General features: G+C 46.3%; 2 protein-coding genes across 12 annotated transcripts in view; both read right to left on the bottom strand.

Moving 5' to 3' along the window:
• Window positions 1–25,381, bottom strand: part of LOC124344316 (twitchin-like) — a 44,860-nt gene that overhangs the window by 5,594 nt on the left and 13,885 nt on the right. For 9 of the 11 annotated variants that reach the window (XM_046797824.1, XM_046797819.1, XM_046797821.1 and 6 more), the window contains 35 exons: window positions 21,959–22,084; window positions 21,729–21,873; window positions 21,338–21,625; window positions 21,080–21,224; window positions 20,890–21,014; window positions 20,461–20,814; window positions 20,169–20,375; window positions 19,937–20,077; window positions 19,699–19,866; window positions 19,513–19,637; window positions 19,257–19,434; window positions 18,993–19,140; window positions 18,404–18,427; window positions 17,828–17,964; window positions 17,445–17,750; window positions 17,050–17,352; window positions 16,641–16,925; window positions 16,203–16,514; window positions 15,966–16,095; window positions 15,729–15,901; window positions 15,031–15,606; window positions 14,774–14,940; window positions 14,530–14,665; window positions 13,561–14,451; window positions 13,360–13,484; window positions 13,137–13,293; window positions 10,685–13,057; window positions 10,323–10,604; window positions 9,907–10,206; window positions 9,687–9,822; window positions 9,445–9,611; window positions 9,222–9,354; window positions 3,777–9,153; window positions 1,699–3,700; window positions 51–1,622 (listed from right to left, as the gene is read on the bottom strand). In XM_046797824.1, the coding sequence (XP_046653780.1) occupies window positions 51–1,622; window positions 1,699–3,700; window positions 3,777–9,153; window positions 9,222–9,354; window positions 9,445–9,611; window positions 9,687–9,822; window positions 9,907–10,206; window positions 10,323–10,604; window positions 10,685–13,057; window positions 13,137–13,293; window positions 13,360–13,484; window positions 13,561–14,451; window positions 14,530–14,665; window positions 14,774–14,940; window positions 15,031–15,606; window positions 15,729–15,901; window positions 15,966–16,095; window positions 16,203–16,514; window positions 16,641–16,925; window positions 17,050–17,352; window positions 17,445–17,750; window positions 17,828–17,964; window positions 18,404–18,427; window positions 18,993–19,140; window positions 19,257–19,434; window positions 19,513–19,637; window positions 19,699–19,866; window positions 19,937–20,077; window positions 20,169–20,375; window positions 20,461–20,814; window positions 20,890–21,014; window positions 21,080–21,224; window positions 21,338–21,625; window positions 21,729–21,873; window positions 21,959–22,084 (18,214 nt within the window). The remainder of the gene's footprint in view (window positions 1–50; window positions 1,623–1,698; window positions 3,701–3,776; window positions 9,154–9,221; window positions 9,355–9,444; window positions 9,612–9,686; window positions 9,823–9,906; window positions 10,207–10,322; window positions 10,605–10,684; window positions 13,058–13,136; window positions 13,294–13,359; window positions 13,485–13,560; window positions 14,452–14,529; window positions 14,666–14,773; window positions 14,941–15,030; window positions 15,607–15,728; window positions 15,902–15,965; window positions 16,096–16,202; window positions 16,515–16,640; window positions 16,926–17,049; window positions 17,353–17,444; window positions 17,751–17,827; window positions 17,965–18,403; window positions 18,428–18,992; window positions 19,141–19,256; window positions 19,435–19,512; window positions 19,638–19,698; window positions 19,867–19,936; window positions 20,078–20,168; window positions 20,376–20,460; window positions 20,815–20,889; window positions 21,015–21,079; window positions 21,225–21,337; window positions 21,626–21,728; window positions 21,874–21,958; window positions 22,085–25,381) is intronic. The other 2 variants (XM_046797820.1, XM_046797828.1) reach the window with 1 other exon arrangement.
• Window positions 23,293–25,062, bottom strand: LOC124344317. The gene is made up of 3 exons (XM_046797831.1): window positions 24,873–25,062; window positions 24,154–24,240; window positions 23,293–23,464 (listed from the first exon to the last, which is right to left on the bottom strand). The coding sequence occupies exons 1-3, from the start codon at window positions 25,008–25,010 to the stop codon at window positions 23,327–23,329; spliced, it is 363 nt and encodes a 120-aa protein (XP_046653787.1). The 5' UTR covers window positions 25,011–25,062; the 3' UTR covers window positions 23,293–23,326.

Below are 25,381 nucleotides of genomic sequence, written 5' to 3'. Positions count from 1 at the left end.
AAAAATTAGAAAATGAGAATGAAATCGTTCAAACCGTATGAAGAACTTACCGAAAACATCGTTGACCACCAAAAAGTAGGTGTCGCCTTCTTTTCGGGTGCTGTATTTCGAACTGTGGCTAATCTCGCGCATGCCCTTGAACCAGGTGATGCTGGGCAATGGATTTCCAAGGATGGTACACTGAAATTGGACGTTGCGGTTCTCCAGGCCAAGGACGTTTCTCAGCGGTGTCAAAATCTCTGGCGGGCTGGCGGCATTTGGATCCTTGATGCGCACTGACGTCGAGGCCATCGACGGTGGCGAAAGGCCGGCTTCGTTTTGTGCCAAGACGCGGAATTCGTACTGTCGGTCCTCGACGAGGTTGCTAACGTTGATTTGCGCCGTCAAACACAAAGTGAGGTTGATTCGTTGCCATGTGGAACTTCCAGCCTCACGCTTGTCTATCCAGTAACCCTGTATCCTGGCTCCGCCGTCCGACTCGGGTTTGTCCCACGAAAGGTGGGCAAAGTCCTTGCCAACTTCCGTGACGTTAGGTGTACCAGGTGCAGTTGGTGGATCGTATGGAGCTTTGGCTTTAATAGGATTGACGCCTTCCAACGCAGGTCCCATGCCGTTCTCGTTGGCAGCCATGACTCGGAACAGGTATTCTTGTCCCTCAGTCAAACCCTGGACGGTGAAGGTTGTGTCCTTGCACTGGGATGAGACACAGATCCAGTGAGTGTGACTTGTATCGTGACGTTCGACGACATAGTGCGTAATTTTCTTGCCACCATCGTAAGTTGGTGACTTCCAGTTGAGAGTGCACTTGTGCTGGGTGATATCAGAGACCTCGAGTGGGCCAATTGGTGCCCCGGGCACACCGGTAATATAAACAGTGAAAGAAGCTGATACGTCGCCGCTATCGTTCTTGACTCGCAACGTGTACTGGCCGGCATCGCTTTTCGTCGTCTCCTTGATGAAGATGATGAGGTACTCATCGAAGACGGTGTACTTGATGCGCACCGTTTCAACAATTTCGTGTCCATCCTTGGTCAGTGATACGTCCATCGGTTGATCTCCGGAGAAGTAAATCTTGATTTTGGTGTTGTCTCCTTCGGGTAGGTAGAGGTCTCCGGGCAATCGATCGATGCGCGGTGGATTGCCAATTTTCAGCCGGGCTGAGCAGCTAACCGAGCCACCCATGTTGCTGGCCTCGCAACTGTATTCTCCCTCATCGACCTCCCACAATTCGGAAATGATGAGACGGAAGAGACCGTCACGTTCTTCGGTGTGGATGCGACCTCCTACGACAACTTCGCGACCATTTTTCATCCAGCGGCTGCGCGGGCATGGGATGCCAGTTGCTTCGCACTCGAAAACAACTTTGCGTCCCATCGGCACACCTTTACTGACTAGCGGACGAATGAATTGAGGTTTCTCGCCACCGGTCAATTCGCGGACTTTGATGGCCGAAGCGCAAGTGCTCGGCTCGCTCTTTCCAGCGGCGTTGATGGCAGAAACGCGGAACTCGTAGTCCTGTCCCTCGGTCAAATTATTGACGGTGAATTCGCAGGAGATGACGTTGTAGTCGTTGCAACGAACCCAGAAAGCACCACCGACCTCACGTTTTTCGATGAGGTAACCTGTTTTAATCAAATAATAATAAAAGAATTAACAATGGAATTTTAGAAAATAAAAATCGGTTAACGAATGATTTACCTGTGATTCGGCTACCACCATCCGATACTGGTGGTTCCCATTTAAGGTCGACGTAGGTGCGTCCCACTTTGATAACCTGTGGTATACCTGGTGGAGCCGGCACGGTAAATTTGCCTTTGGTCTTGAACCGGGAAGAGGCCGGCGAGGGTTTGCTCATGCCTGCGGCATTCTTGGCACGAACGCGGAACTCGTACTCGTGACTAACCAGAAGGTTGTGCACCACGTAAGTGGCGTCCTTGACGAGGTAGTCGTTGACGATAAGCCAATCACGATCTTCTTGTAGATCACGGCGTTCAATTTGGTAGCCTTGGATCTTGGATCCTCCGTCGTAGCGTGGTCGTTCCCAGGTCAACGTGGCGCTATCCGAGCCGCTGTCGGAGACGCGCGGTTGTCCCGGTGGCTCGGGAATTGTGAACGGGAATTTGGCCGTGATGGGTTCGTCGCTCTCCAGCGGATCGCTGACTCCGTATTGGTTTTCAGCGCGGACGCGGAACAGGTACCTGCGGTTGGTTTCCAGGCTGAAGACGTTGTACGAACAACCACGGACGAACGAGCTGATCTTCATCCAGACACCGACCGAGACGTCCATACGTTCGACGATGTAATTGGAGATGGGCGAGCCGCCGTCGTCGGACGGTGGGCGCCACGTCAGAGTGCAGGTTTCAGGGGTGACATCGGAAACGTCCAGCGGAGCCAACGGAGCGCCAGGTTTACCAACGACCAGTACGCGGCATGAGGCCGAATCGCTACCTTCAGTGTTGGTCAAGCGGATCGTGTACTTTCCAGTATCGCTACGCTTGGCACAACGGTTGAGATAGATGGTGGCCGTGGCAGAAGTCTCGAATCGGATTCGATCATCTTGGATAACTTCTTCGTTGTTGATGTTCCACGACGGTTTCGGCGTCGGGCTGCCGTTGAACGGTACGGTAATGGTGAACTCCTCTCCGGCAATGACCGTCATATCGCGGATGCTCAAATCGCTGGTGATCTTTGGAGCGCAGAGAGCCGGCTGGCAGCAAATGGGGTCCGAGTTGTCACTCCACGGTCCTTGGCCGGCTGCATTGAGTGCGGCCACTCGGAACTCGTATTCGTGATTTTCCGTCAAGTTGATGACGCGCAGGGTGAGCTCAGTAACCACCGCATGCGAAGCTTTCGTCCATTTGTCTTCGCGGCAAGAACGACGCTCGACGACGTATCCGGTGACGCTGGATCCGCCGTCGTATCGTGGCCTCGTCCAGACAATAGTGATGGAATCTGCAGTGGTTTCCAAGGAGCGGGGCATGCCAGGAGCTCCGGGAACATTGAAAGAGTGCTTGGCCTTGATGGGTTCTTCGGTGGTCGTCGGCTCCGACGTTCCGTACTGGTTCTCAGCCATGACGCGGAATTCGTAGTCACGGCCGACTACTAGTCCACGCACCTTAGAAGAGGTGGCGACCACGTAGCCGCTGACTCGAGACCACGTCGGTGAACGCGGCTCCTTCTTCTCTACAACGTAGTTGGTCACCTCGGCGCCGCCGTTATCTTTCGGCGGTTGCCAGACGAGCGTGAGGCTGTCACCGGCAAAGTCCTCGGCGTGCAAGTTGAGCGGAGGAGAAGGACGATCCAAAACGCGGACGTAGACGGTGACCGAGTCGAAACCGGCGTTGTTGCGCAGTTGCAATTTGTACGGCCCCGTGTCTTTGCGCTGCGAATTTTTCACCACAATTGTGGCGTATTCGTCCATCACTTGACTGTGGACTCGGACGTCTGTTTCGTCGAGTACGACATCGTTGGCGAACCAAGACGCCGTCGGTTTGGGGAAAGCGCGGTAAGGCACCATGATGGAGAAATCTTCGCCGGCTCGTACGGTGATGTCGCGCATTGAGCCGAGGTCGATGTGGGGCCGGTCGGCCTGCTCTTCCACCTTGACAGTGGGTGACGCACGACTGGGTGGTGATGGACCAACTTCGTTGAAAGCGATGATACGGAAATGGTACTCTTCGCCCTCAACCAAGCCGGAAACCTTCATCAACAACCAAAAAATGATACGCAATTAGTAATCGATAATAAAGTGAAAATGTCCAGTCGACCAAACTTACCGTGTAATTCGTTTCAGTAACCAAAAGGGAATTGGCTTCTTCCCATTCGGTGGCGCTCTTGAGTTTCTTTTCGACGTTGTATCCTTTAATGCGCATGCCGCCGTCGTTGAGAGGCGGGCGCCACGAGAGTGCGACACTGTTTCTGAAAACGCGGTCCAGTTTTGGCGCGTCAGGAGCGTCTGGTGCGAATTTCTGGATTCGAGCCACCAAAGGTTCGGTTGAGCGACTGGGTTTGCCCGGTCCGGCGTCGTTGACCGCAACAATGCGGAATTCATAACGGTTGCCTTCAGTCAAGTTAGTCACCATGTGAGTCGTGTTGGGCGTCGGGTATTGGTTTACACGCAACCACTCGCCACCACGATCACGTTTCTCAATGTAATAGCCGGTGACGGGACGGCCGCCAGTGAAAGCGGGTGGATCCCACAGCAACGTGCAGCTGTTGGGCGTGTACGACACGATCTTCGGCTGGTCGGGTGCATCGGGCGGGTCGAACGGACTCTTAGCGGCCACAGGCTTGCCGGTCAACGGTTCCGAAAGACCGTAAGCATTCTCGGCACGCACGCGGAAGACGTAACGCTTGCCGTCTTCCAATCCGGTCTTGACAGTGAAGCTGACACTTGGGCAGTAGCCCGGAAGTGGTCGCCAGTTCTCCGACAAGGCGTCGGTTTTCTCAATGATGTAACCAGTGATCTCCGAGCCTCCGTCGTCCAGAGGTGCTTTCCAGTTGAGCGTGATTCCTTCAGCCGACACGTTGGTGTAAGTGAGCGGGCCGTTGGGCGGTCCCGGCTTGTCAACGACCAAGACTTCCAACTCGGCGCTATCCTTGCCGTGGGCGTTGTGTGCAGATACTTGGTACTTTCCGGCGTCGGTGCGTTTCGACGACGAGACGTACAACTTGGTGCGGTCGTTTTGGGTGTCGGTGACTATGCGGTTGTCCGAGATGGCCTTGTTCTGTTTGGTCCATTCGACGGTAGGTGTGGGAGCGCCCGACAGCGGAATTTCGACGTTGATGGGCTCGCCAGCCTTCACCTTGATTCGGCGACTGTTCAATTTGTCCAGGTGTAAACGCGGTTTCTCGCGCATGGGTTTGGCAGTGAATGGATGAGACGCTTCGCTGCTCTTGCCAGGACCGGCGGCGTTGATGGCGATGACGCGGTACTCGTATTGGTGACCATCCTGGACTTTGTCGTCATTGAACTCGTTCAGCCGAACAGGATCGCGGTTGACTTTAATCCAGCGGCCACCGCGAAGATCGCGGCGCTCGACGTCGTAGCCGACGATAGGCGAGCCGCCGTTGCTGTGTGGTGGGGACCAACGGATTTTGATGTGATCCTTGTCAGTGTCGAGGGCATCAGGGCGACCTGGACGGCCCGGCACGTCGTATTGGTTTTTGGCCACGATGGGCTTGTCGGTGTCGAGTGGATCTGAACGTCCTTGGACATTCTCGGCCATGACACGGAATTCGTATTTGGTTCCCTCCATCAGACGGGGCACAGTGGCGTGTGTATAGCGCGGGTCGACATAGTTAACGGCCGGTACCCAACCGCCACCGTGAGTCAGATCGCGCTTCTCGATGACGTAAGCGGTGATGTCGCTACCACCCTGGTCTTTCGGTGGTTTCCACGACAGCGTGACGCTCGAACTGGTGATCTCTTCGTACTCGAGTGGTCCAGTCGGTGGTCCTGGTCGGTCCATGACGACCAAGAGGAAGGATCCTTCATCGGTGCCCGATTCGTTGCTCAGACGCAAATGCAATTCACCCGAATCACTGCGCTTCGTATTGACAATGTGCACAATCGTGTGGTAGCCGATGGCCGTAATTGTGGCACGCTCGTCCGTCTTCAATTGGCGGCCATCACACGTCCATTCAACGTCCGGAGAAGGTTCGCCCACGTAGTTGATGTCGACGTGGAAGATGGTGCCGGCCTTGATGCGGATTTCGCGAAGCGGAGTTTTGATCTTGGGAGCCAAATGGCGTGGACGGGCCATCACCAAATCAGATGGCTCACTCGGTTGGCTGTTGCCGGCCGCATTGATGGCAATGATGCGGAATTCGTACTCGGTGCCTTCGACAAGCTCCGGAGCTCGTCCTTTGCATTCCTTTCCATTGACCTGGGCAGCGTTCTGCCAGAATGGCGATCCTTTTTCTTTCTTCTGGATGACATAGCCGATGACTGGTGATCCACCATCGTTCGCCGGCGGCTTCCATTCAAGATCGATATAATTACTGTCCCAGTCAACCACGTTCGGACGGCCGGGAGCGTCGGGTTCGTCGAAAGCATTTTTGGCGATGATGCTGTTGGCGGTGGCCAGCGGATCAGACTCGCCGATGCTGTTGACCGCCTTGACGCGGAAATAATATTCCTTCATGTGAACCAGTTTGGTGACTTCGCAGGTGGTGCTGGATGCAACAGCAGATTCCGCCCACGTTCCACGCGATGTGTCCATTTTCTCGATGATGTAGTGGGTGATTGGCGCACCTCCGTCGTCCAGCGGCAATCTCCACGACAGGACGCAACCATCTTTCTTGACGTTGCTGACCAGGAGTGGTCCCTCAGGAGCGGACGGTCGGTCCAGAACCGTTACATTAGCAGTGGCCGACACGTTGCCCAGGTTATTCTCCAGGGTGACTGTATACTTGCCAGTATCGGAGCGTAACGAGAACGGGATTTCGAACAGGATCTGGCGCTCGTATGTGGCCATGTGAACGCGACTGTCCTCGGGATTGACAGCCTTGCCGTTCACTTGCCAGCGCACCGTCGGTTTCGGTGCCGCCTGGTACGGGAGATTGTAAGCGATGCGTTGGCCAGCACGAACAACCAAATCCTCAAGGAAGGATTTGTCAAGTTGTGGAGCCAAGAATCGAGCACGAGCGATGATGGGTGCCGAAGCGTCACTAGGATCGCCGACGCCGGCCTTGTTAACGGCAGTCACGCGGAACTCGTACTCCTCTCCCTCGGTCAAGTCTGGTACTCGAGCTTTGGTTTGGGAGCCGGCCACTTCGACCGCCTTCTCCCAGATGCCGAATTTTGAGCGTTTCTCGATGATGTAGCCTGTGACGGGCGTGCCGCAATCCTTCTTGGGTGGAGTCCATTGTAAGTCGACGTGGTTCTTGTCCCAGTCGGTGGGTTCCGGTGCTCCGGGCTTATCGGGTCGTTCGTAAGGATCTTTGGCCGTTACCGTGGATGTCGTGTTCAGTGGCAACGACTCGCCTTGACGATTGACAGCGCGGACGCGGAATTTGTAGTCGTGGTTTTCCAGCAAAGGTACGCGCATAGACGTTCCTTTGCAGTCGCCAACTGTAATCCAGCGCATGTTCTCCGCATCCTGTTTCTCAACGATGTAGTGTGTCACGTCAGACCCACCATCATCTTTCGGGGCCCTCCAGTGCAGATTGCAACCTGATTTGGTCATGTCCATAATCGACAGTGGGCCTTCCGGTGCGGATGGGACGTCGAGAATGGTCACCTTGACTGTGGCCGTGTCTTGGCCGTTGATATTGGTGGCTGTCAACGTGTAAACGCCGGTATCGCTTCGTTTGGTGTCCATAACTCTGAGTTTGATGCTGTAGTCTTCGACAGTCAAACGGATTCGTGAATCAGACACAAGAACCTGGTTACGTGCTGTCCATTCCTTTCGTGGGGGCGGTTCGCCGATGACGTTGGCGTCCAGATCAAACGTCTGGCCGGCCCGGATTTTAATGTCGCCCAAAAGAGCTCGGTCAATCTTGGGTGGCAGATTCTTTGGACGGGCAATGTGAGGCAGTGTTGGGTCACTCGGCACTCCGGGTCCGCCTCTATTGACAGCTTTGACTCGGAACTCGTACTGGACTCCTTCAATGAGATCGCCAACGCGGCCGCTGTTAACGTCACCTTCCACTTCGCAGCATGGCTCCCATGCGCCACTGAACTTGTCCTTTTTCTCGATGACGTAGCCAGTGATGGGCGAGCCACCGTCGGTTTCGGGACGTTTCCATGCAAGCTGGACAAAGTCAGAGTCGTAGTCGGTAATTTCTGGCATGCCCGGTTTGCCCGGTTCTTCAAATGGATTCTTAGCTTCGATGGCTTGTGCCGTCGTCAGCGGATCAGATTTTCCTTGTTTGTTCACAGCGCGGACACGGAATTTGTACTTGTGTCCCGGTGTCAGGCCGTCTACATCGAACTTCGTTTTAGGTCCAGTTGTTTGACCGGCCGGCACCCACCGTCCGGTAGCCTCATCCATTTTCTCGACCAAGTAGTGATCGACTGGGATGCCTCCATCGTCAGCTGGTGGATTCCAGTCAAGTGTCAAACCATCGGCGTGGACATTGCTGGCCTTGAGAGGTCCTCCTGGAGTTCCAGGTTTGTCAATGACGATGACATCCACATCGGCAGAATCTTTTCCGTTGACGTTCTCAGCCGAAATGGTGAACACACCGGAATCGGCCCGGGTAGCCATTCGGACTTGCAGTTTAGTATTGTAATCGACTGCGGTAATCTTGATGTGATCAGCCGCTTTGACTTCTTTGCTGCGAAGTGCCCATTTTGTTGTGGGAGCTGGTTCGCCACTTACATTCACGTCGTAACTGAATGATTGGCCGGCCTTGATTTTCACGGGGACTAAAGTTGAGCGGTCGATCTTGGGTGCCAAATTGCGTGGCTTGGCCACGATGGGCAAAGTGGCATCACTTGGCTCACCGGGACCAGCCGCGTTGACGGCCCGAACTCGGAATTCGTAGGCTTGGCCCTCGATGAGTCCAGGAGCGCGAGCATTGGTTTGCGAAGCTGGAACTTCGGCTGCCTTCTCCCAGTCTCCGTACTTGTCCTTCTTCTCGACGATGTAGCTTGTAATAGGTGATCCACCGTCAAACGTCGGAGCTGTCCACTTGAGGTCCACATGATCTTTGTCCCAGTCGGTTGGAACGACATCAGTTGGTTTGCCTGGCTCGTCGAAGGGATTTTTGGCTAAGATAGGCTGCAGGGTTTCAAGTGGCTCGGATTCGCCTTCCGTGTTTACGGCCATGACTCTAAATTTGTACTCCTTGCCTGGAGTCAAGCCATTGACTTCAGCTGCTGTTTCGTTGGCCCGACCGCAAGGCACCCAGATTCCAGTCTGTGGGTCTTGCTTTTCAACCTGATAATAAGAGATGGGCACACCGCCATCGTCCTTGGGTCTCTTCCATTTGAGCTTGCAGCCCTCGTTGTGGATATCGCTGACTTGCAACGGTCCTTCCGGTGCGCTAGGTTTGTCCGTGACGGTCACAGTCACAGTGACACTGTCCCTACCGGAGCTGTTGGTGGCCGTAATGGTGTACTCGCCACTATCACCTCGCTGAACGTTGCGCATAATCAGTTTGCTGTTGTAGTCGACATTGTCGATTTGAACTGATTTAGAAGCCCTGGATGATAATATTGAAAAGTTATTAAATTTGAATAACCTAGTTGGCTAAATTTGACTGCGACTCACTTGATTGGATTACCGCTCACAGTCCATACTGCAGTTGGAGGCGGTTCACCAGAAATGCCAACATCGAATTTGAGCATCGAATTGGCTGTCAGAGTCATGTCTCGCATGTTGCGTCTATCAATCTTTGGCGCCACTAAACATTGAAAAAGAATTCAATTATTACACTTTGTTTTAATTTTTATCTTGGTTGGTTGTATTAAGATTAAAGTAAAAAGGCACTTACGGAAGCGTGCTTTGGTGATGATGGTTTTGGTTGCCTCACTGGGCTCCGAGTTTCCGGCTTTATTAACGGCGATCACACGGAATTGGTACTCCATGTTTTCGATCAAGTTAACAACTTTAGCTTGACAAAGTGGATCTGAGGTTTCCATAGCTTTTTCCCACATGACACTGTTATTAAATAAATAGGTAAGCAAAGATGTGTTAGCTAAAACAAGTGAGTTATTGGCTCCAAGTTAAACTTGCCTGTATTTATCGCGTTTTTCGATGATGTAACCAGTAATAACGGCTCCACCGTCGGAAGTCGGTTCCTTCCACGAAAGTTCCACATAACTTGGGCTCCAGTCAATGGCTTCGGGACTGCGAGGAGCAGTTGGGACAGCTGCAAAAACACGAAAGCAATACACAATTTATTCACGATTCAATCGTATAAAAGATCGTAGTTCATTCGAAAGGAATTTATTACTGAAAGGATCTTTGGCGATGATGGGAGACATTGTTTCCAATGGCTCTGATTCGCCCTCTTTGTTGAAAGCCTTGACGCGGAAATGATATTCGTGGCCGGGTACAAGACCAAGAACGTCCATTTCGGGATCCTTGGTTTTCCCTACCGGCAACCACATGCCACTGTCGGCGTCGAATTTCTCCACGCTGTAGCCTTCAATGGGTTCACCGCCATCGTCTTTGGGTTTCTTCCATTTGAGTTTGCATCCTTCCTTGTGCACATCGCTTACCTCCAATGGTCCTTCCGGTTTGCCCGGTTTTGCTGAAAGAAAAAATTACAACAAAATATTTCATAAATTCTGCCGTCAAATAAGGTGAATGTAATTTTGCGCTTATATTATCGAATAAAGCGGTAGCATAAAAAAGAACTAGACTTACAGACGACAATAACTTCGACCTCTGCTGTATCTTGGCCCCATTTGTTGATAGCCGTGATAACATAGGTGCCAGTATCTTTGCGCTCCGGTTTATCGTTGAAGAACTTGGAGTTGTATGGCACATTTTCGATTCTCCTCGAATGGTTCTGCTGGACTGCTTTAGTTCCTAGGGCCCAAGTGACATCTGGTGCCGGCTCGCCGACGATCTTGACATCGAACATGAAGGATTCGCTCTCGCGAATCGTAATGTTGCGCAAGGTACGGCGGTCAATCTTTGGCGCCACTGTATCAATCAAATGAAATGGAAAATTTATGAATTTTACTAATTTATGGCAAACTATTATTAGATTAATTGGTACTTACGTTTTCTGGGTTTGGTGACGACTGCCTTGCTGGCGTCACTGGGTTCTCCTGGTCCAGCCTCGTTCACAGCACGAACGCGGAATTCATAAGTGAGACCTTCGTCGAGGTTGTCAACTTTTCCCTTGCACTCTGGTGAGCGCAATTCGGTGGCTTTGGTCCATCTTGTGTTACCCTTTTCACGTTTTTCAATGATGTAGCCTGTGACAGGAGATCCACCATCGGTGGTTGGTGGGGTCCACTTGAGCTCCACAAAGTGTCGATCCCAGTCGGTGGCTTCAGGAGTGCCGGGCGCTCCTGGCTCGTCGAAAGGATTTTTAGCAATAATCGACTCCAGTGCTTCCAACGGTTCGGAATCTCCTTCCGAGTTGACAGCCGAAACACGGAATTTATATTCCTGTCCTGGTGTCAGATTGGCAACTTCCATTTTAGGATCTTTGCTTCGTCCCACCGGGACCCAGCGGCCGTTCTCCGTGTCCATTTTCTCAACAACGTAGTACTCGATGGGCGAGCCTCCGTCGTCAAGTGGTGGATTCCATTTCAAGCTGCATCCTTCTTTGTGGATATCGTTAATCTTGAGCGGGCCTTCCGGCGTGGCTGGTTTGTCGAGAACAGTAACTTCGACCGAGGCTTCGTCTTTGCCGGAACTGTTTTCGGCTTTGATGACGTAAGTTCCCGTATTCCTGCGGTAAGCCATCAGGACGGAGAGTTTTGTACGGTGCGAGTCGACGTCAACTGTCATGTTGTCTTTTGTTTCGAGATGGGCTTTGTTTTGGAACCACGTGATGGTAGGCGCCGGTTCACCAATGACGTTGACGTCAAATTTGAACGGCTGACCTGCTTTGATTGCCACGTTCTTCAAATTGGTGCGGTCGATCTTTGGCGCCAAGAAGCGTGGTTTAGCAGTGACCTGATCACTGGCTTCGCTGGGCTTACTCGGTCCAGCTTTGTTGACGGCACGGATTCGGAACTGATAAGTGTGATTCTCCGTCAGTCCGGTGACACGGGCTTCGCATTTGTTACCAGTCACTTCCATAGCCTTTGACCATTTAGTGGCGTTGTTGTCCTTCTTCTCCACAATGTAGGACGTGATGGGCGAACCGCCATCCGACTTGGGGGGCGTCCACTTCAAATCAACTTGATGACGATCCCAATCCTTGATCTGTGGCTTAGCGGGAGCATCAGGAACTTGGTACGGGTTTTTGGCCAGCGTTGGGACGTCGGTTTCTAGTGGATCCGATTCTCCCTCGGCATTGACAGCACGAACGCGGAATTGGTATTCCTTGCCCTCGGTCAATCCACCAACATCGGCTTCAGGGGTCTTTGTAGTGCAGACAGGAACCCAGCGACCGGTGTCGGTGTCCATTCGTTCGACAACGTAGTTCTCGAGAGGTACACCTCCGTCATCTTCTGGTGGTTCCCATTTCAACTTGCAGCCTTCAGCCGTGACTTCGCTAACTGCGAGAGGACCTTTGGGTTTGCCTGGCTTGCTGAGCACGTTGATTTCAATCTCGACTTGGTCGGTGCCGGAATCGTTTTTGGCGAAAACACGGTAAACACCCGTGTCAGATCGTGTAGCTTTGGTAATGATAAAGCTCGTTCGGTAAGGCTCATTGGTGATGGTGAGTCGTTCATAGCTGACGAGCTGTTCTTCCTGGCGGAACCACGTGACTTGCGGGGCCGGTTCGCCCTGCACATCGGCTTCCATGCGCAGAAGCTGTCCTGTGTGGATGATTTGTTTGACGAGTGTTTTACGATCGATATGAGGAGCTAAGAATCGCGGCTTGGTCACCACGGACTGGGAGACATCGCTCGGCTCACTTTCTCCGGCTTTGTTCAGTGCAACAATACGGAATTCGTATTCATGCCCTGGCTCCACATCCGTTACTTTGACGCTGTTCTTGTCGCCGTTGACACGGGCACACTCAGACCAACCTCTTGCGTCTTTGTCACGCTTCTGGACAATATATTTCTCAATAGGCATGCCACCGTCAGATTTGGGTGGATTCCATTTCAAGTCGACATAATCCTTGTCCCAGTCGGTCAATTCCGGTCGTCCAGGCTTGCTTGGTGGGTCAAATGGATTTTTGGCCACAATAGTCTGATCCGTTTCCAGCTCTTCCGATTCACCTTCCTTGTTGACAGCTTTGACACGGAATTTGTATTTTTTGCCTTCTTGAAGTCCAGTAATTTCGGCTTCAGGCTCATTAGATTGTCCGGCTGGCATCCACTGGCCCGTCAACGGATCTAACTTTTCGATCTCATAGTACTCGATAGGTGATCCACCGTCGTCTTCCGGTTTCTTCCACTTCAGTTTGCATCCATTTTTATGGACATTCAAAACCTCCAGCGGGCCTTTAGGTTTGCTTGGTTTACCTTTGGTTGAGAATAGCACAAAATAATTGTTTTTATTATTGATGAAATATTAAAAACTTTGAACGGACGAAAGTCTTACCAAGAATAAGAATTTCCACTTCTGCTTTGTCTTCGCCTTGAGAATTGGTCGCGGTAATGGTGTAGACACCGCTAAGAGCCCTTGTAGCTCGGAAAATCAAGAACTTGGTATTGTAGTCGGAATTGTCAACGCGAACTTGCTCGTTCGATTGAACTTCCTGTAAAATTATTAAATGTGTCATTTCAGCAACTCATCATTAAAGGAAGCACCACTGAGGACTTACATTGTCTTTCAAAGTCCAAGTAATGACTGGTGGAGGTTCTCCGGCTACATTAACATCAAGGTTGACTTGCAGACCGACTTTAATCGTCACTTTTGTCAAATTGGTGCGATCAATTCGTGGTTTGACTGTGAATGTTTGAAAATGAAATAATTATAAAGATGGCTGAATCAGAGAGGAGCAAATTTTTCAAAATAGACTTACGGAAACGGGCTTTTGCCACGTGTGGTTTGGTAGAATCGCTAGGTTCACTTTGTCCGGCTTTGTTAACAGCACGAACACGGAACTCATAACGATTACCTTCTTCCAAGTGATTGACAACGCCTTGACAGACATTGTCTTTGATTTCGGCCGCTTTAGTGAAAATGCCTCCATACTTGTCCATCATTTCAATGATGTAACCCGTGATGGGTGAGCCGTTATCACGAAGGGGTGGGTCCCACTTCAACTTCACCATATTTTCGTTCCAATCGATGATTTCTGGAAGACCCGGTGGGGCAGGTGGATCGAAAGCATTCTTTGCCAAGATGGCAGTGTCGGTTTCAAGAGGTTCTCCTTCACCTTCTTCGTTGACTGCCTTTACACGGAAATGGTATTTCTTTCCTTGTTCCAAACCGGTTACATCGAGCTCATTCTTCTCGGAGTCACATTTGCCCGCTGGAACCCATTTTCCAGTGCCGGCTTCCATCTTCTCCAAAATGTAACCTGTAATTGGTAAACCACCGTCGTCCTTTGGTTTGTCCCATTTGACTTTGCATCCTTCTTTGTGGACGTTGGTCACTTCCAACGGTCCTTCTGGTTTGCCCGGCTTGGCTAAGATGCTGACTTCGACTGTGGCTTCGTCCCGGCCAACGCTGTTTTCAGCGACCAAAGTGTAGATTCCTGTGTCTTTGCGGATTGAGTCGCCAATTGAAAGCTTCGTGTTGTGTTCTTGGTTATCGATCCTGATTCGGTCTTTGCTCTCAAGTGGTGATCCAGCAAAAATCCATTGCAAAGTTGGAGCAGGTTCACCTTTGACGTCGACGTCGAACTTGACGAACTGGCCACCCCTCACAACAACTTGCTTGAGTTTCTCCCGATTGATGATCGGTTTCACTGTTATAAACGAAAGGGAACACCAAAGTTGACATTAGGTTAAATCTAATGCAAATCTTAATTAAATAAATTTCATACGGAATCGCGCTTTGGCAATATGTGTTCCAGTGGCTTCACTTGGTTCACCCTGGCCCGCTTTGTTGACCGCTCGGACACGGAATTGATACTGCTGTCCTTCTTTCAGTCCTGGTACTCTAGCCTCACAGTCGGGTTTCTGAATACAATATCCGAAATTCAATTATAAAGTCAAGAAATTGGGAACTAAGCACACGCCGTGAAATGAATTGTCAAAATATGTTTAGTCATCAGTGAAAAAACGCACCTCAGTTGTCATCATTTCTTCCCAGTTGCTTCCAAACCGTTCCTTCTTCTCGATGACATAGCCCGTAATAGGAACGCCACCATTGAATTTTGGTGCTGTCCACTTCAGATCAACACGATCGACATCCCAGTCGACAATTTCCGGAGTTCCTGGTTTGCCAGGGGGATCTGCGTAATAGTTTCGAGCAATAGTTAGTTACATATCGGTCTAAGTTTGACATTTTTTCAACAAAACAAAAGTGTCTTCAATCAACTCACCAAATGGATTTTTAGCGATGATTGATTGTTCAGTATCAAGATTTTCAGATTCGCCTTCATCGTTAACGGCTCTTACTCGGAAGCTGTATTCCTTGCCCTCCTGTAGACCACCAACATCCATTTCCGGTTCTTTTGAGCGACCAACTGGAACCCAGCGACCCTTGTCCAATTTCTCAACCACGTAGCCAGTGATGGGTTTACCGCCATCATCCTCGGGTGGTTGCCAGGCTAGCTTACAGCCACTCTTGGTGACGTCATTGACTTTCAATGGTCCCTTAGGTTTGGACGGGGCGGCGAGGACGACCACCTCTACTTCGGCTTCGTCTTTACCGTGTTCATTTACGGCCACAATCTTGTACATGCCCGAGTTCTTTCGTTTAGCGTCAACAACATTAAGTTTAGTGTTGTAATCAATGTTGATAATTTCAACATTTTCTTGTGAAATGACTTCTTTGTCAGCTAGATGCCATGTAACAGTTGGAGGCGGTTCGCCCTTGATATTGACATCAAACTTGAATACTTTTCCAGCTTTCAGCATCATTTGTTTCAAGGTGGTGCGATCGATTTGTGGTTTGACTGAAATATAATGAAAAAACAATTAAACTAAGTCCATTCTGACTATTGATTACGGAATAGCGGAGTAATAATGACGAGTAATATATTAGGTGTCGAATGAAATAGCCGGATAAAATTCTTACGTAGTTTATGTTTGACTAGATGCATCTGGGTAGGTTCTGACGGAGGAGAGAGTCCAGCCTTGTTGACGGCAACAATGCGGAATTGATATTCACCGCGCTCTTTAAGATCAATTACTTTGCCTTCTAACTTGTCGCCAGGAACTTCACCGGCTTTTTCCCAATCGGGTTTAAATCTGAACGTAACCATGAAATTAGTGAAGAGCATGAATGAGGTTTATACAGTTGCATAGTACGAACTTGTCTTTCTTTTCGATTATGTATTTCTCGATGGGAACGCCTCCATCCACCGAAGGTGCAGTCCACTTCAAGTCAACACTACGGTTGTCATAGTCGACAATATCGGGCTTTCCAGGGGCAGACGAATTTTCTAAAGTATTAAGGTTTAAAGTCAGCATATGATTGGACTGATACATAGTCTCTCCAAAACTGTCCAATACTTTACAGTTTTAATTATGTGATAAGATATACTCGTACCGTAAGGATCTTTGGCAACAATTGCATGTGTGGTAGTCAAAGGTTCAGAATCTCCTTCGTCGTTAATGGCTGTAACTCGGAATTGGTAGCTCTTGCCCGGTTCCAGGCCAGTTACGTTATATGTGGGTGGCTGTCGTTCTCCGTTGACCTTACCAACGCGGGTCCATTTGCCAGTATTGGTGTCGAGTTTCTCAATTTCATATTCTTTGATGGGGAGTCCACCATCATCATCCGGCTTAATCCAGCTTAGTTTGCAGCCTTCTTTGTGAACATCTGTTACTTCCAATGGACCCTTTGGTGAGCTTGGTTTACCTAAATTGAAAAAAAAATAAAAATAAACAAAATTAATTCACGGCAAAATTCCACAAAGAAAATAGTAACATTACAAATGAAATTGCACCAAATTATTTTGGAGGAATCCAGCGATTAAAAACTTACCCAGAACGATCAGCTCGACTGATTCAGTATCCTTTCCGGATTTGTTTTCTGCCTGCAAGGTGTAAATACCGGCATCCTTGCGACTGGCCTCGATAATCGAGAAATCAGTGTGGTAATCACGATTTTCAATAGTAATGCGCTCCGTATTTGAGAGTGCGACGCTATCCCGCCAGACCCAACTAATAGTTGGAGGAGGTTCACCAGCTACATCCACGGACCATTTGTGGGCACGGCCTACTTTGATGGTTACTGTCTTCAAAGTAGTGCGGTCAATCCTCGGTTTCACTGCAGAGAAGATTTTTTGGAAATTTAATGAGATTGGCATGACAAAAATAGTATTGAATGGATTAAATAAATTTCGATATTTTTTTTTGCATAATCAATGGCATCACATTATCTGCCAACTTACGGTTTCGGTGTTTCACGACGTGAGTATCGGTGGGTTCTGAAGGTTCTCCGAAGCCAGCCTTGTTTGCTGCACGAACGCGGAACGTGACTACCTGGTTCTCTTTTAGCCCATCAACCGTCGCTTGACATGTGGGGTCGGGTGTCAGCAGAACTTCTTTCCACTCAACGGATAGTTTGTCTTTCATTTCGATGATGTAGTGCGTCAAAGGACGACCACCGTCATTATCTGGCTTGATCCATGTAAGAGTTACGCTGTTAACAGAGTAATCTTCAATAACCGGCTTGCTCGGTTTGCCAGGCTCATCTAAAATTTGGGAAATGATGCATAGGTATTGTTAACAATAAACCTAGAACATGGACAAAACTACGGGAAAGTTGCAATTTGCATTGCATTACCATAAGGATTACGGGCCAAGATGGCCTCGTCTGTCTCTAAAGCTTCTGATTCGCCTTCCTTATTGACGGCTTTGACGCGGAACTTGTACTTCTTCTTCGGTGTCAAACCTGTGGCAGCAAAAGTGTCGTCATTGGGGCCTACCTCGCCTGCAGCAACCCATCGACCACTGTCCATATCCATCTTCTCGATGATGTAGCCAGTAAGTGGTGATCCACCAGTGTCTTCCGGTTTCTTCCATTTGATCTTGATGTGGTCGGCACGGATTTCATCCGCGATAATCGGTCCTGAAGGTCTTGATGGTTTGTCTAAAAAATTACAGAAACGGAAAGAAAAATATATAGTCAAATTTCACATGACACCAAAACAAGTAAATTCTACTCACCAAGGACGACGACATCAGCGACACCCTCGCACGTTCCGGAGCTGTTCTTCAAAACGATTTTGTATATGCCGCTATCAGCGCGGACCGCTTTGCGCACCGTCAAAACGCTATTCCGCTCGTATTTGTCCACCGATACTCTGTCAACCGAATTGCATTAAACAAAAGACAAAAAGACGATTAGAATAAGAATGGGTATTTTTGTTTTCATGTTCACTGCGGCGCAGACAGAACATTTTTATTATTTTTAATCATTTATTTTGTGCTTCTGTGCCGAAGTGCCAGTGTATCGCTGTGATAAATTTTTTTAAGTTAGGAGATGCAGTTTAGGTGATTTTGTGAACCAACCAGTTTGTTTTTAGTTAGAAACCACAGTTGCAAAATGAAATTGTTTGTTTGTCATCGGTTCTTAGTTGAATGAGTCGTGCCGTCATACGATTTGTGTGTGATGTGGTAGGATTTTTAAAAAAATCGGGGGTTTCATATTGGTGCCATGTGTAGCCGAACGATAAGCAAAAACTTATTTTGTTATTTTCGTTTCAAATCAAGATTTCATGGATGACAGTGTCATCAAATCACCTCTGTGTCGTTGTGTTGGGTATCCTGTTCGCCAACGTGAAAGCGTCGTTCCAAATAACAATAAGTCACTTTTAGAATTTTGCAAAAACATATTTTGTTGCTGAACAAGGAAAACATGTTTTATCGCTAAGGTCGGCAACTCCAGTGGAAGTGTAGGGACAAAAATTTGATTTTACATTCCCAATAGGGAATAGCAGTAAAAAAATGTTTGTAGTTGAAATTGATTGTATGTTGAAGTAAGCATGTAACGGTTAGTTGCATACGAATATACGTGTGTACACCTAAAATGTGTTGACTTTGTATGTCTTTGCGCCCCTAGGACGCTCCCATAAGATTGCATTATCCAATTTGGATTAAAAATAAAAATACAATATCTAAGATTATATCTCTTCCCGTCAGTCGAACGACGCCACGTCAGCAGTAGTCCGTCATCATAAACATTAATTTGAAACAGATAATTGAGAACTTCAATTAAAATAAAAACTTGATGCAATAGGCTATATGGAATCATTTACAAATTATTTAAGTAATTTCGATTTCTAACTTTTTACAAAGCTAAACATTAAAGAATACATATATATTTTTTTACCGTTCTCCGTCGATTTTGATTGCTTTTCCTTCGAGTTCCCACGAAGCTTCTGGTTCAGGTTCACCACCATACTTCACATCAAATTTAATGATTTGTCCTTTTTTGATCACCAGCGGTTTCATAGCATCTCCGATGATGTAAGGTTTCACTGTTAACATATTAATTCATTAAATAAATTCCACAAATTTTAAAACAGAGGAATAATATAATAGAAGGGAAAGGAATTCAGAGTAACTTTATTAATAGATGAGAGAATATTCGTACCAAATCTTGACTTGGCTATGATTGGTTTGGTAGCCTCACTTGGTTCTCCTGGTCCCGCTTTGTTAATTGCCTTAATGCGGAACTCGTATTGAGTACCTTCCTTAAGGCCGGTGACTGTTCCGCTAGTAGCATCACCTGGGAATTCATTTGCTGTCACCCAATCGTTTCCGAATTTCTCCTAAAAAATGTTTTATAGGATTTAATACGTGCGTTATAAAACGGAAGCTAACCAGTAGAAATGGACAATAAGGCTCACCTTATATTCAATGACATAGCCAGTGATCGGAGAACCTCCGTCATTTTCAGGCTTAGTCCATGTAATATCTGCGTGATCAGCATCCCAGTCGACGACTTCAGCATTGCCTGGTTTCCCTGGTTCATCTGTTATTTAAAATACCAAATGTGAATAAAGTGAATATTCAAATCCACTCTTAAACCTTACCCCAAGGATCTTTGGCAAGAACAACTTTGGGGAATAGACCGGGCTCCGAATTTCCCATCTTGTTTACAGCCAAAACACGGAATTTGTATTCTTTCTTGTTGATTAATCCTTCACACTTGAAAGATAGAGGCTGATCGGCTGGGGATTCACCAACCGGATTCCATCCACCTGTTGGAAAGAAATGAACAAGTATGACGATTGCAAATAGTCAATTAACGACCACAAAAGTGACACTCACCCTTGACAGACAAGTCCTGGCGCTCGATGATATAATTGACAATGGGCATACCACCGTCATCCTTTGGCTTCTTCCACTTGAGAACGCAGGAATCTTGGAATATATCATGAACTGAAATGTCTTCGGGTGCGCCTGGCACGTCTGTTAAAGAAAAGTAACCAAAATTGTTCATTAGCTATTCACAGACGTCAATAATCAAAGGGGAGAATATTTTAATTTCTGAATTATTTACCTTGAATATTAAAGTTGACATCCTTGTTCGTTTCTCCTTGGGCGTTCGAGAGTTTGATTTGATATAGACCACTTGAAGAACGGACCGTCTTCTTGAGTTTCATAATAACCTTATCCTCTTGAACGATGATTTCCACATCTTTGACGCCAAAGGCTTTGCCATCTTTCAATAGTTTTGCTTCAACAGGAGACTTTCGCATTCCAGGGACTGTAAAGAATACAACAATGGTTATCCATTTAGAATCTTAAATACTGTTGGCGAGATATAATTTCCCGCGAATAGTTAAAATTACCAGTGTATGGGACGTCAACAATCAGCATTTTTCCAGTGGGTCCTTCGACGGGACTTTCAAGGTTGATTTCAGGTTTTCCCTCGCCTTTGTTGACAGTCAACTGACAAGTCGACTTGAGCCGACCGGATTTGCATTTGATTTCTCCTTGATCGGTAAGCTCCAAGCTGCTGAAGATGAGCTGGTGTTTACCGCCACCCAAGTTTTTGATTTCGATGCGATCGGACGCTTTAATTGCTTCGCCATTGAGGAAAAATTCGGTGGAAGCGGTTTGATCGGCAACTTCGACCTCCAGAATTAACTTCTCCCGTTCCGTGCCCACCGTGTCTTTTAATTTCTTGTTAAACTTGTTAACATCTGCATAAAAACGTGTGATTTGAGTCGGTTGTATCGGATGCAAAAATTGAACAAATTAAAAAAAAAGAAACTTACAATCAACGGTAACCTCTGAAGTGGTTTCGTCTGCGTTGGTATGGCAAGTGTAGTGTCCAGCATCGTTCATTTTGATCTCTTTGAAAAATAAGCGACGCTTTTTGCCCTCTACTTGGATCTGAATCCTGTTAAACCACACATGTTAATAGTATCGACCGTTTCGTTGAGAGTTTCTTATTTTAAAACAAACTTTTTATCTGTTGGTTTGAAGACTTCACCGTCCTTCTTCCAGATCACTCCCGCGTCATCCTCGTCAACTTCACATTCTAGCATCACGGCCTCTTTATCAGCAGCTTGAACACTAAGAAGAGTCTTGGTGAACTTGTGCGGGAATTCTGCAATCATAAATAAATCCAAGAAAATGTTGTTAAGTTCACAATGAAAATATAACTACGGGTGATTTTCAAGTGGTTGACGAAACGAATTTCTGATCGTCGCGAAAAATTACCAATAAACTTGAGATGACAAGTAGACTTCAGGTTCTGCCTCTCAATTTTGCAAGAGTATTCGCCATTGTCTTCTTTAATTGGCCCTTTGAAAATGAGTCGGCAGGTTCCTGTTAGGTCTTTGCTGATTTCAAACCTCTGTCCGTCTGATTCAATCTTCTCCTCGCCCTTGTACCAATTGACAGGCGCTTTGTGATGATTGACCTGGCATTCCAGTTCATATTCACGGTTAAGATAAGCTTCAGCTTTCTTTGGTAACTGGCGGACGAACGAATAAACTTGGTCGGCCTCTGAACAGTCAAATGAATATGTAAAAAAAAAAGGAAATTTTAAAAATTGTTAAAATATGAATTGTTCTCTGAAGTAATAATGCAATAATAAAACCATACGTACCCTCTACAGTGAGATAGGCGCTACAAGTGATGCCACCAATGTCGATTGTGTATTTGCCCATGTCGTCAACTTTTGGCTGAGTAATGATCAGTTTGTAAACGTCATTTTCAACCGTCATTTTATGGCGAGAGCCAGAGAATATTTCCTAAAAGATTTTGAATAGAAAATTTTTTTTATTTATGTGACTTCCGCTACCATTAATTACAAAAATAAAAAGATTTTGAACATACATCTTTTTTGAGGTACCACTTGGGCTTGCCATTGGGTTTGGAAAAGATGCATTCGAAAACAACTTTTTTGTCTTTTCCTTCTTTGACGGTCTGGTCAATCAAAGGCTTCATGAAACTTTCTTGTTTCTGGTTGTTGTGCAGCACCACGACGAAATTGAGATGGGATGAAAATTATTCAAAGGAAACAAAAAAATACATTGAAAAACAGTTATGAATGTGTTCGAAAACTAACGAAAGGAAACGAAAAGCTTTCATTCGATGCGTGACAACAGTAACAAATAAATAGATAAAAGTAATCGATTTCAATTAAAGAGGATGAATTTGAAAATGATTTGCAACGGATTTCCTGTCTTTCAAAGGGACTATAATTATAAGCAACATAAAACAAACGAAAAAAAAAGATTGAAACCAAACAGATAAAAGCAGAAATTCCTTAATAAGTAGATTTTTGTAATAAAAAAAAAACATTCCAACTAAAAAGGGGAAAATTATGTAACAGCTCTTCAAACATCATCGTAAAATACGACGATGTGACTCGTAGCAGTTGAAAATATACATAGAAAAATCGATAGGTATTGTACAGTTAAAAATAAATTAAGGAAAAGACAGAGAAAGAAGTAGAACAGTACAACAGAGTATAATAGAGATAGGAAGAAGGAAGTAGTTGTTTGATTTTTCAAAAGAAGTCGTATGTATCTGTAGGAATACACCAGTTAAATTCGATGAACTAGCCTAGTGATTAAAGGTTTGTCACAGAAAATATTGAGCGCATAAAGGGCAGTAGGAACTTAGAGGACAGGAATCCGGTCGCACGATCGACTATCATCAACAATTCTAATATTTCAATTGAACAGAAGGACATAGTGTTTTGAATAAGATAATTACCAAAAAAAAAAAATTCAAGCCAATTCATAAGCATGAACTCACTTACTCATGTTTTTGTGAATTTTGCCACTCTGTTAAACGGAATGCGTGTTAAATGTCAGGTAAGTTGTTCGTATAGTCTGTTAAAACTTTTTCGCAACATCGCCACATGCGATCGCTTCCGAATCCTGACACCAAAAGACTGATAGTTCCGTATTTATCTCCTTACAAATTTGAGCGTCAATCCGAATGAAAAAGTGGCGATATTTGGAAGCTATAGCCATTAATTTGAAGTAGAGCTGAACGCGAAGACGTGGTGACAGTGCTGACACTGCGCATAAACTGTACACTCTCAGAATTTATTTGGAAGAATTGAAAGAATGAAAACGGGAGGGTCGTTACTATTCAAGCGATCATAGAATTGGCTTCACGTTAAGATGTAGTGTTTCATCATTCAGAAAAGAGAATTGTACGCTTATTTAAGTTGGAAGAATGAAGGAAAAATTAAAAATCAAGAAAAAAAAATATTATGCTGGTAATTTTTAACGGCACCTCCTCTCTGTTGAATGGTTGAAGAATCGGCCAGTCGGGAATAATTTCGGCTAGTGATGGTCGCCGTGGAGTTGGGGCTTTCTCCGCACTCTGACATAACAATATGATCGGAATGTGTTATCTATTCGATTGGCTAAGGGCACCTCATTTGGTTGTTTTTCTCTTTTCAAGATTGAAATGGTTAGCGATAAAAATAATTTTGAGAAATCAGCGAAATAGTAAAAAAATTGTGAACAGGGCCTTAATGTGCATCGATTGCATTTAATTAAAAAAAAACGTGGTGTCGTGAAAGAAATAACGCGGTGTCGTGAAAAAAAAACGCAGATTGCTGTTCCAGAGAACAACGTGATGCTTTTAAGTGCAACGCAGCCGCTTCAGTTGAAAATATCCCGTGCCAAGTAAGTTAGTAAAAAAAAATTCGTAAATTATATAAAAACCGAGAAATTAAAGAACGAATTGTCGTTCCAACCGTGACAAAGTGAAAGTGCTCAACCCTCAATGTCATACGTTTCTGTAAAAAAACATTATCAAATCAAAAATAAACCACACGCAACCAAATAGACACACTTCACTCAAGTCGCTCCTCAATAGGAGAAAACCAAAAACAGACACAAACTCTAAATGTGGTAAATTATGCTTGACTTCTGGACTGTGTTCTCGTGTTGAAGTCGAACGTTAGATGAGTAATACGGATTAAAAAGTCGTTACCAAAAGAAATTAGATCAAAATGAAAAATTGAAAAACAAAAAAAATCACTACGGAGACGTGATCTGTCACACCTCTATGAGATCCGGTTTGGCCAGGGTGGGCCAATCGGGTATAGTTTCCGCTAGTGAAATACGCCTTCGTCCAGCACGATCAATGTCCTACAGCACATTGAAGGCATACCATTTTCGTTACGTAAGGAATCTGTTTTTCCACTCTCTGAAAGCAACTTGATGAAAAGGGAGGTTGTTTCGTTATGAAGAAAGGATGACGAAGAGTGGACGAAGAATTAGAGTGGACAAGGAAACAAATCAGTGTTAAGTTAAGCTACTAAATTTGTTTAATTTACAGTGTTCTGACTGTAAGGCTAATTCCCAACAAATTGTTATAAGTCGACTTGAAATACATTTTGAATTGGTTAAAAGTAGTTCTAGACTACTTCTGAAACTACTACTTAAATCTTTCTTCAAAATAAAAATGCCTTTGGCTAAAAATCATCCACCGAATCGCGGAAGAAAGCGGTTGGCAACCCCAGACCAAAGTGTACAAAAAATGCAGGATTTTAATATACGATTTCGGAAGATTCCCCAACTCCCAGCCTTGTGTTAAGTAAATCCCATATTAGTTGTGCTGTATACCCAGCCATTCGAATGGATTTTTGAACCTGGTGTACGAAATTTAAACAGAGTGGCCAACACATCCAGATTCCAGACCAAGAAAAAGAGAGTGAATTAAATTGGGATAGAGATGGGTAGGAAAAAGTGGGTTTTGACAGACACAAAATGCATCAGACCTTCTGTTCATTCCTGCCCACGTGTTTTAAGATGAGGAGATAGTCAGCTAACGAAAGCCGACGTTCCCCGTTCGCTGAGTAATTCGAATAATCGGGCGGAGGCGATGATTCCTTGCTTGGCACGTTCTTCGTTTCCATGATCGTCAAATAGACGACAGTTGATTTTGATGAGGGTGAATGGAAAAGCACAAGACACACATTGATTTTTCGTCCAGCGAAAAATAAATTTAACCAGATGTCATCATGAATAATTCACGATTCTTTTTCGAAGTGTCTACAAGTCACTTCGTCATATTTACGTATGACCTTAATTTTTAAACGCTGGAAAGAGCCATCACATTATTTGTAAAAATGACGGCAACAATAAGACATGTGAAGGAAAAGAAATGAATACAAATAGAGGACAGAAAAGAGAAGAAGTTTGGTGAATATACCAATCTAAATTTAACTTGGGTCTAACTATTTTTTACTAATAAGCATGTTCCCTAGGATGAAATAAAGACAGATCG

Source organism: Daphnia pulicaria, chromosome 6, assembly GCF_021234035.1.
Source record: "Daphnia pulicaria isolate SC F1-1A chromosome 6, SC_F0-13Bv2, whole genome shotgun sequence".
In the NCBI taxonomy this organism is placed as follows: domain Eukaryota; kingdom Metazoa; phylum Arthropoda; class Branchiopoda; order Diplostraca; family Daphniidae; genus Daphnia; species Daphnia pulicaria.
The sequence above is the reverse complement of the archived record's forward strand: the minus strand, read 5'-3'. Positions and strand labels throughout refer to the sequence as shown.